Genomic DNA, 10,384 nt, shown 5'->3' with positions numbered 1-10,384 from the left:
ACTGCAGAGTAGGCTTTCATATTTTTGTTATAGCTTCAGTTCTAAACCAGGGGCTAAAAGGTCTACGCAACTGCTCCTTGTCTTCTGTTGAGACTCAGACCTCCCCACAGGACAAGTAGGAAGTTTCCTAATCCACATACAGGAAGAGGGAAACGTTTCACTCTCTCGGTTTCAGCCTACAACACAATAGAATTAAGGATGCTATTGTCCAATCTCTTCAGCGATCACTGTGAACATTTCGGCCCAGGGTATGACTGGTCGTTCCCTGGTGATGTGGCCAGGCACATCTTGTCTCCATTTACAGACAACTTCCCCAAAGACCCATACAGCATACAGATGTGAAGGAGAACCACAAACAAAAAAATCTGGTGGTGGTGACGACGCATACAATACAGGTCACTAACTCTATGTATACTGTTGTGTTTCCATGATCTTTCTTCTTCTCTCTCACAGAGCCTACAAGTATTTTCTTCTCTAGCTAGTAAAGAGAATGGAGGAAGAATCATTCTATAGCATTCAGCACAAGGGTGGGATTTTTCTTTTCTACTTCTGGCCAAGTGAATGCTACAGCTGAGATTCTCAGAAGTGCATAACTGATTGCAGAATCACAGAATGGTTGAGGTTGGAAGGCACCTCTGGAGGTCATCTGGTCCAACCCCCCTGCTCAAGCAGGGCCACCTAGAGCCGGTTCCCGGGACTGTCTCCAGATGGCTTTTGAATATCTCTAAGGATGGAGACTCCACAACCTCGCTAGGCAACCTGTGCCAGAGCTCCGTCACCCTCACAGTAAAAAAAATAAAATCATTTTCTGATGTTCAGATGGAACCTCCTGTGTTTCAATTTGTGCCCATTGGCTCTGGTCCTGTCACTGGGCACCTCTGAAAAGAACCTGGCTCTGTCCTCTTTGCACCGTCCCTTCAGATACTTGAGTCCATGATGGTCCATGGTCCCGAGGCTCCATGCTGGCATCATGGTGCTGGTTTCTCTTTATATCTGGGTACAATAATGCTTTGAAGGAATGCCTTCCTGATGTGCTTTTCCATGTAAGCTGTTGTTTAGAACTGGCACAAGAAAATAATTCAGGGGGAAATGGTCCGTGTGACCATGAACAGGAACGGAGGTGGTAATCCCTGCAGGCCTTGGAAGAAGAAAATAGGAGAAAGCTCTGCTTTTTTCAGAAAGCAGAGATGCTGTATTCTAGGTTGCTTCAGAAGGGGAAACATTTCAAGAAAATAAAATCAATGATGTGCTAATGGAATAAATATATAAAATAGCTCCTTTGGCTATACTAAATGAGAATCCACGAATTATTTGTACCAGTTCAGATACTGGAATGCCTCAGTATGAAGTCTACTTTGCTTGAATGGGGGGGTGGACAAGACAGGAGAAAAAATGGTCCAAAATCAGCCACAAACTCAGTATCTTCTGAAGCACTATTAGAAAACGGTAACAGTGCTAATTGTGGCAAAACTTGCACCTCCTGGCTCCTGACAAAATTAGTTTTTAATTTCCTTAATCAGTTTTAACAAACAGAGCCAAGACCTGGGTGGAAGCAAAAAAGACAAAAAAAAAAGGAAGCTGTTTTAAAAAGGAAGCTCTGAAGGAGGGGAGCTCTTCAGGGATGTCTGTTGACAGAACAGAAATGCTTAAGGACCAAAACAGTCAACGTCTGTCTCTCATATGAGTTAGTAGGGGGTTTTGGTAGGATAATTCTAGAAACTTTTGCTTATATGCTCTGTACCTACTATCAAACCATGCACCAACCATGCTGATACAAAGCCTTACGCAGCAGAGGAAAACATGTGAGCAGGTGAGTCACAGATTTCAAACCTGGAGTAATTAAAGCAAAGGGTCTCCCACTAAGATGAGGGGTACCTGCTCAGCAAGGGAAGCATTACGTTTTCTCTTTATGACCTTGGCAACCAAAGCAGCGCTAGGTATCTCACGCTGCCTCCCCTGCAGTGCTGCATTCAGCCAGCCCAGCACAAGCCCTAGTGCCGGCATGCAGGAGGGGACATACCCTCAATAACACTGAGATATTTTTGTTCCATTTTAAATACTATTCATGACATACAGACTGCATCAAGAGTCTACAGGATGAATCTTCTAGTTGCAGTTTTTTCCAGAATGAAGCTGCATCCAAGTTTCCAAGTATTTGTCCCGTCTGTTCACAGGTAAAGAACTTTCATAACAAATAAACATTAAGGTTTTCTGGCATACATTTGCAAAAATGTTTCAGAATGCCAAACTTGACCTCTGTGTGGCCAGACACTGAGATTTTGCTTCAACCCAAGAATTTATTAAGACTTACATGAAAATATTCCATCTCAACATAGTACACATCAGTAGCATTTGAATACATATTTACAGATTTATTTGAACTTTTCTGAACTGCAATTCTACAACCGAGCAACATATCCATAAGTGTTTCATAAACTTTCAAACACTTACATATTTATACATATAGTTTTTGCATATATATATATATAAAAAAATATTTTTGAGACTCAAGGACTGAGAATAGTCAAAAGGACATTATTGCTACATTTCCATATTTACAAAAACAATGCATAAACCTATTCAAAACACCAAGCCATTGCAAAATAAGTTTCAAAAATCCCCAAATTATAAAAATATAAATTTCAAGAACGAAAAAACCCAAACCTCTTTCAGCTAAGTGTCCGTAAAGTACCGAGACATCTATAATTATAACAACTAGTTTGTCTACAGTTGCTCTGAAAGCCAACACGTTACATAAGAGCTTTTATAGCATTAAACTGAAAATGCTCAACAACAAGTATGCATAAGAGTGCCTCCAAACAACTGGCTAACTTTGGAAAGGTGCAACAGCCTAAGTAAGTTCAGTGCAAATGGCTAATTTTTTACTTAACTCTGAAAGACAGATTCCTGTAACATTAAACCAAATGCACAGTCATAGAAGGAGCGTGGTATTCAACATAACTCAAAATATACTACCAGTGTGTGTATTTACAATTACCTTGCATTTGGGCAGTTAGTTACACATTTAAATTGCATGTAAACTCAACCAAAATCCTGGTATAGTATAAGTTACAGAGTGCTTAAGTGCATTGTAAATAAATAGGTACTCAACTAGTACTCTGCCTCTGACAAATGCTTCTCTCAATGCCTTTACTAATTTCTAGGGGACAGAAACAAAGGAAGAAAAGAACTAGCAGTGTTTCCTATGGGAAGGGGTTAGAAGATACTTGAGCACAACCCTAGGCTCAACAGATACTGACCCCAAAGCCTCATGTCTGTCAAACACGACCAAAGGGGTTCTTTCTTTTATCCCATTTATAAATTCAGCACTTCCCAGTTAGGCTCTTCTTCATTATGATCTCTGGACTACTACAGAAAGATGAAAAGACTCAGGGTGGGGGGAAAGTAACCCTCTCCAGTTAGCACTATCCAAGCCTGCCTGTGGGAAAGATTCACCTGGGTAGGACAAGATAAAGAAAGGGCCCCCAGGAGAGAATTTTTTGCCTCTGCTCTTGCCTAGATAAGATGACTCGTTAAACGGCCTCTCCTCCAGACACACAGTTTACTGGAAGCAGCCTTCCTCCTCTATTTTGACTAACTTGGCAGGGCCCACCTATCTTTGGTGAACACTTTTGGACGTAACTATTAGCAAAACAAGCATCAAAGCCCTCGGGTTCCCAAGGCGGGGGGGGTGGGAGCGGTTCAGGCTCCATGGTGGGGTGAGACCCAGCGATGGGCAGCTCTGTCCCTGGCGGGCAAGGGGCCAGTGGGAAGTAGTGCATACACCCACAGAAACCTTGCGACCCATCTGCAAGGCTGACAGCGTGGGCGGGAAATAAAGATGAAGATTTGCACTCTTCTTCCCTCCTCTGGTTCAAACCCCAGGGCTCCCGGGAGGGTTTGCTGCTGTGCAGACCAACTTTGGAAAGGTCTCAGTCCCTTCACCTCTCTCGCCCAGGTACATCCAGCACCCTCGCTGGCCTCCAACCTACGATACCTACCTGGGAAAGCTTCTCAGGCTTGGCTGGACATGGAAAGGGGTTTGCAAAGCCATTAGCTTCATATTTGTTTATTTCTTAAATTCAGCAAAACAAGATTAACCAGAAAATGACTGTACGCTTTCCAGGCACAGATCCACAGAAGGATCACTGCAGATTTGGTTTGATCTGCAGTCATCTTGTTCCACACCCTGGCTCAGGATTTCTTTTGTTGGTTGTTTTTTTTTTTCTTCAGATCTGGCTCTCTACTGCAAATACACACAATATAGCAAAATATATACAGCTTCAGTTAACATTGCAATGATGCCTGTAACCGTGCTCAGCAGATTAAGTTTATGTGTAACAGTGTGTGGTGAAGGACAGTATTACAACAACGTTTCGGCTACACAGTGGTAGTAGTGAGTAAAAGTAAGAGAAATTATTGAAGTTGACTGTCTCTCACCCCCTGCACAATACAAACAGCTAATACATCTGGCCTCCTCTTCTTCCAGATGCCACTCAAACATCTTCGCGTACCAGGAGAGGCTGAGTAGATGAAGCACTGCTACCCACCGAGTTAATCCTCACCGAGTGATCTGGAGCATTTCCTTGACTGGAAGGTGGAGTTGAGAAGTTTGCATAAACCTGAAGAAGCCAAAGACCAGTGTCAATACTCTGCAGACCACTCCCTTTGCACATACTTGGAGAACTCTCCTTTCATAGCCTTTTCCCACTGTGTACTACACACCGCCGTGGAAGGGTTCCAGCTCAGGTGTTTCTTTGCAAATGTAAGGAGAGTTTCAAAAGGTCTTGAGCTTAACTGCTCTTTTAAAGAATCAAGAACCTCAATCACAGTTATTAACACCACAGCTTCCAACTGCACACCAAATTTCAACTGAGCTTGAAAAAATGCAGATCAGGTTATTACTAAACTCCCCCAGAAACCTCACTAATACTTCCTTCACATTCTTGCTTTTGTTTTAGTAATTCCTCCACCTGCCAAAAACACGCTACAGGATGCAATCGAACACCAGCAGCTTTCAGTTTCCTCTTTTCTAAAATTGTCAGGAAGCCATGTACTCTGTGCCCAAACAAGGCATCCAGAAGGTAAATGGAAGCTTTGTTTTTCAACCAGGTTTTAAACTTACTTTTTTAAACCCCAGTAACACACAAGGTTATTGTGAGAGAAAACCCAAGTTTCTGATGTGCCTCCAATTTTTCTTTGGACTGTTTTGTCCAATTACCCTCTCAGAAAAAGCTTTTGCTAGGGAATGGTCGAAAGAGCAGTGAATACAGTTTGTCACAACATACCTCCAAGGTTATATAAATAGAGATAGGGGAAGCAAGTGAGAAGAGGCAGAAGAGCACCGAAAGCTCAACCTCTTCGTCCAGAAAGCTTTTCTAATAAAAGCTAAATATACTTCACTTCTGAGATGTTTCCCAGATTAATAAAATATTTCATAGTTTAATATAAGATGAATTTATGCAGTACCATTGCATTTTGTAACATCAGAATTATAGTGTCAGGTTGAGTAACAAACATCAATCATGCAAAGAATCTTCTCCAGCTGGTATGTTTTGGGTATGGGCTTAGACAGCTACTGTCTAATGGCACAACCAAGAAGTGAGAGACCCAGACATCATTCCTACCACCCAAACTGATAGTGCAAAGCTACATAAATAATACTGGAAAAATAATGAGGCGCCTGGGCTCTTTGCTCCTCACAGTTTTAGTCTAACGTCTTGCTTGAAACAGCATTGACTCCAAAAGACTGTAATGATCTGTAACTTACCCGAGGGGCATTATCTGAAAGCTGCTGTTCTATCAGCTGTACTATTTGTTTAAATGTGGGTCTCTGTAAAGGATCAGCATCCCAGCAACTCTTCATTATGTCATACCTGCAAAGATACTGAAATTAAGTACCACTCACGAGGAAATCCTTAAAGCTTTTATCTTGCCTCCACTATTATTTGAAAGAAAAGTGTGACCCAGTTCCACAGTTTACCTTCTTTAAATGACTTTTAAGAATAGAAATAGTACTGCTAAGACCTGTGCTTGTGACAACAAAGGACTCAATACTAATAGGAGTCTCTGGACATAGTTTTCTTTGACAGCTTGCTAAGTGCCAATCCCTTCACAAAACAGCGAATTAGGGATGGCTCATAACGAAGATCAGTAGCCAGTCCTCTTGCTGTCAGGAAGTACAGCACAAATGCAGATGCTGTACAGTCTGGTGATACATCTCACTGACTGCTCTATCTGAATTAAAAATGTTTAATTATGTTCTGTGATCCGTCAATAATTTATTGATATGGAGCAGATGCCACGACAAAGTGATCAGATGGTACAAGGCATGAGTGTATTTCATTGCTTGTAACAACACAGGCATGTATTCTGCTAGTTAGAGTATATGAATTATTTAAAACATGAAAAGAACTTAAAAAAAAGACAATGGGGCAGTGCAATAAGCCCTAATGCAAGAATGGAAGCTTCCCTTCCTTTGCATCATTGCTGGTGTTTGGTGATTAGAGGTGCTAGTTGCTCGCTTACATTTCAGGCGGTGCACACTCAGGGCTGAACATCCTGTATCCCTCCTTGATCATTTTATAGAACTTGGAGTCCACGGGCATCCCTGGATATGGGCTGCTTCCTGTTGAAAGAGCATGCGAGCAACATGATTTCTGCATCTTCAGTAAAACCAAGATGCAACAGAAATCCTCTGAAGTACAGATCTTGAAGGAGCTTACCTAAAGAAAAGAGCTCCCAAAGCAGTATCCCGTAAGACCAGACATCACTCTCAAAGGTGTAGACGCAATTGAAAATACTTTCAGGTGCCATCCACTTCACAGGAAGACGAGCCTTTCCAGGGAAAAGGGAATAAATTAAGACAATGGACATAAGGTATACAAAATTTACAAGATAAAATTAACCTTTTCTACTTCTTATGTGCTTTAAATATTTGTTAAAACAAGAAATAGAAGTATCCAACCAAAAATGGAAATCTCAGCATTTTAGAGTCTCCAAGTGCTGCATGGTTACTGATCCATCTTTCTGTGGGTCTACCAAACTTGTGCAGTGCCTTGCACTCTGATTTTCTGTATACTGTGTGATTCCTTCTGTCTTGTTTATAAGGGATGGCAGGAAGTCAGAGCAAAATAATATATATGACCATGGCATGGTTCCTTACATAAACATGCAAGTCTACTTCCGTGGACTTGCTACCATAGGCACACAGATGAGATTCACACAGTCAAGATGGTTCAATGCTTTAATCAACAGTTAAGACATCTGCTTTAGCTTCTCAGTGTACCAGAAAAAAAAAGAAAATTCACAGGAAAGAAATACATATTGACATACATATTTTGGGCGGGAGTGTTGATTTGCTTGAGGGAAGGAATGCTCTACAGAGGGATCTGGACAGGCTGGATTGATGGGCAGAGGCCAATTGTACGAGGTTCAATGAGGCCAAGTGCTGGGTCCTGCACTTCTGTCACAACAACCCCATGCAACGCTACAGGCTTGGGGAAGAGTGGCTGGAAAGCTGCCTGGTGGAAAAGGACCTGGGGGTGTTGGTCAACAGCCGGCTGAATATGAGCCAGCAGTGTGCCCAGGTGGCCAAGAAGGCCAACGGCATCCTGGCCTGTATCAGAAATAGTGTGGCCAGCAGGAGCAGGGAAGCGATTGTTCCCCTGTACTCAGCACTGGTGAGGCCGCACCTCAAATGCTGTGTTCAGTTTTGTCCCCTCACTACAGGAAAGACATTGAGGTGCTGGAGTGTGTCCAAAGAAGGGCAGCGGAGCTGGTGAGGGGCCTGGAGCACAAGTCTTATGAGGAGCAGCTGAGGGAACTGGGGCTGTTTAGTCTGGAGAAAAGGAGGCTGAGGGGAGACCTTATCACTCTCTACAACTACCTGAAAGGAGGTTGTAGGGAGGTAGGTGTCAGTCTCTTCTCCCAAGTAACAAGCGGTAGGACAAGAGGAAATGGCCTGAGGTTGTGCCAGGGGAGGTTTAGATTGGGTATTAGGAAAGATTTCTTCACCAAAAGGGTTGTCAAGCATTGTAACAGATTGCCCAGGTGTCATGGTTAAACCCCAGCCAGCAACTAAGCACCACGCAGCCACTCACTCACTCCCCCCCCCCCACCCAGTGGGATGGGGGAGAAAATCAGGAAAAGAAGTAAAACTCGCAGGTTGAGATAAGAACGGTTTAATAGAACAGAAAATAAGAAAATAATAATGATAATGATAACACTAATAAAATGACAATAGTAATAAAAGTATTAGAATATACCAATGATGCACAATGCAATTGCTCACCACCCACCGACTGACGCTCAGTTAGTCCCTGAGCGGCGATCCTCCCTGCCCCCACTCCCCCAGTTTATATACTAGACGTGACGTCCCATGGTATGGAATACCCCGTTGGCCACTTTGGGTCAGCTGTCCAGGCTGTGTCCCCTCCTGACTTCTTGTGCCCCTCCAGTCTTCTTGCTGGCTGGGCACGAGAAGCTGAAAAATCCTTGACTTAGTCTAAACATGACTTAGCAACAACTGAAAACATCAGTGTGTTATCAACATTTTTCTCATACCTAACTGAAAAACATAGCACTATACCAGCTACTAGGAAGACAATTACCTCTATCCCAGCTGAAACCAGGACACCAGGGAAGTGGTTGAGTCACCATCCCTGAAGGTATTTAAAAGACGTGTAGATGTGGTGCTTAGGCACATGGTTTAGCGGTGGACTTGGCAGTGTTAGGTTAACGGTTGGACTTGATGACATTAAAGGTCTTTTCCAACCTAAACAATTCTATGACTATGATTTTTCTTAAGTTTGTGTGGGGACAGACATCCCTTTGGAATGCTAACTGGAGCAGAGGAAAGGGCTTCTGTCCAAAGCATTTGTCCTGCTGTGGGGGAAAGCAGACCTCTTCCTTTTAAGTGGTCTTGCAATGATGTGGCCAAAGATATATTTCAGCCATACTATAGAGAAGACCCTTGATGTCTTCTAAGGAAAGGAGACCCAACAGAAAAGGAGGTAAATGGAAAGGAAAAGAAATGAGGTGGAGGAAAGGCGGCATTTGCCATGGGCTGGCTCACCAGAGAGGCAACCAGAGTTGTTTATTTCCTGAACCACACAGACAGCACTCTTCTTGGCCAAGCCCCCAGGTGCTGTCAGCAGCACTGCCTCCCAGCAGCGTCCACGGCTAGCGATGCCCCAGCGCTCCTGATCTGCTTTAAGATCAGGCTAGATGCAACTAAATGCCTCCTGCAGCCACTGCTTCCTCTCTCCCCAGGCAGCTGCACCCTATCCTCCTCTGACCCTTTCACGCTACATAAAATCCTATTCTCAGGCAACTCAGGAAACTTAAAGGGTAGCCTAGACAAGTAAAACTTAATTACTTCACTGCCCACTTCCCTCCTAAGCTGCTGGTCTGCACTTCCCACTCCCAGGAGCCGTGAATGATCAAGCAGCTCCTGACCTGACCTTGAGCCTGAAAGCAGCTTTCTTACACTAAATGCCACTCAATATCTTGCCAGGACAGCCATTCCTGAATTGTTTCAGCTCCTATTGTTCCCTAACCTCAACTTCTAGGCACCCAGTGGCTGGTACCAATGTTGTTTTTGAAGACAACCAATAAACCCATCTCTCCCATAGCCTAAAATAGGGATGCTGTAGGTACCTGGGACATCAGAGGCTGCTGGGTGACAGCAGAGCAGCAGAGATATCTCAGATACCTGAGGTACCATGGACTGACTGAGGTTAACTGAGCGTGGCAAACCACTTTGGTGAGAAATGATCAGGTGTGGGATTTTCTCTCTTAGCCAAGTTTGCCCAAAGCCAGGATGGGCAAGCTTCAGTTCATGTGTTGTCAAGTCCCTAACTAACAACCAGCCCCTGACCGTGGAGAACTCAGCTGGGCTGGGGAGGTGGGCTGGGGAGGAGGGCTGCCTTGTTGAACATGATCTTTTCTCCTTTGAAAAATGGTGCAAGTGAAAGCATGTGTACTCTGAAGGCAGTGGCTTGCTGCACTTTACTGACACAGATTTAAAACACTAATCCAGGCAGCGCAAATCAGTTTGAGATGCAAAATACCTATACTTCGTGGCACACTCCTCCAGCTTAACCACAGACAAGATCAATTTTCTTTTGTAGTAGGGCTCCTTTTACTGTACTAGCACTTTAAAGGGGACTTCGAGTGCTGCCAAGGTAATCTGCATCACTTCAAAGTGTCTTTGTACCCCTCCAGAGGTCTAGTAGGTACTAGTGTGATTGATACTCTTCTACATGGGAGGTTTTAAACTCCTCTCATCAAAATATAGTGTCTTGTTCCAACCCTGTTACAGGGTTTGAACTATAGCTGCAAGTTAAGGCTGTATTTGTTACATATACAAGGTTAAAATCTG

At 43.5% G+C, this 10,384-nt stretch overlaps 1 protein-coding gene across 1 annotated transcript in view; it reads right to left on the bottom strand.

Moving 5' to 3' along the window:
* Positions 1-2,277: 2,277 nt before the first annotated feature.
* KIT (KIT proto-oncogene, receptor tyrosine kinase) overlaps positions 2,278-10,384 on the bottom strand; it is a 59,713-nt gene continuing 51,606 nt past the window's right edge. Inside the window, exons 18-21 of the mRNA XM_030023439.1 lie at positions 6,726-6,837; positions 6,529-6,628; positions 5,771-5,876; positions 2,278-4,622 (exon numbers count right to left, since the gene is read on the bottom strand). Of these exons, the coding sequence (XP_029879299.1) occupies positions 4,497-4,622; positions 5,771-5,876; positions 6,529-6,628; positions 6,726-6,837 (444 nt within the window). The 3' untranslated portion in view covers positions 2,278-4,496. The remainder of the gene's footprint in view (positions 4,623-5,770; positions 5,877-6,528; positions 6,629-6,725; positions 6,838-10,384) is intronic.

Source organism: Aquila chrysaetos, chromosome 1, assembly GCF_900496995.4.
Source record: "Aquila chrysaetos chrysaetos chromosome 1, bAquChr1.4, whole genome shotgun sequence".
Lineage (NCBI taxonomy): Eukaryota > Metazoa > Chordata > Aves > Accipitriformes > Accipitridae > Aquila > Aquila chrysaetos.
This window is presented reverse-complemented; position numbering and strand designations above follow the sequence as displayed.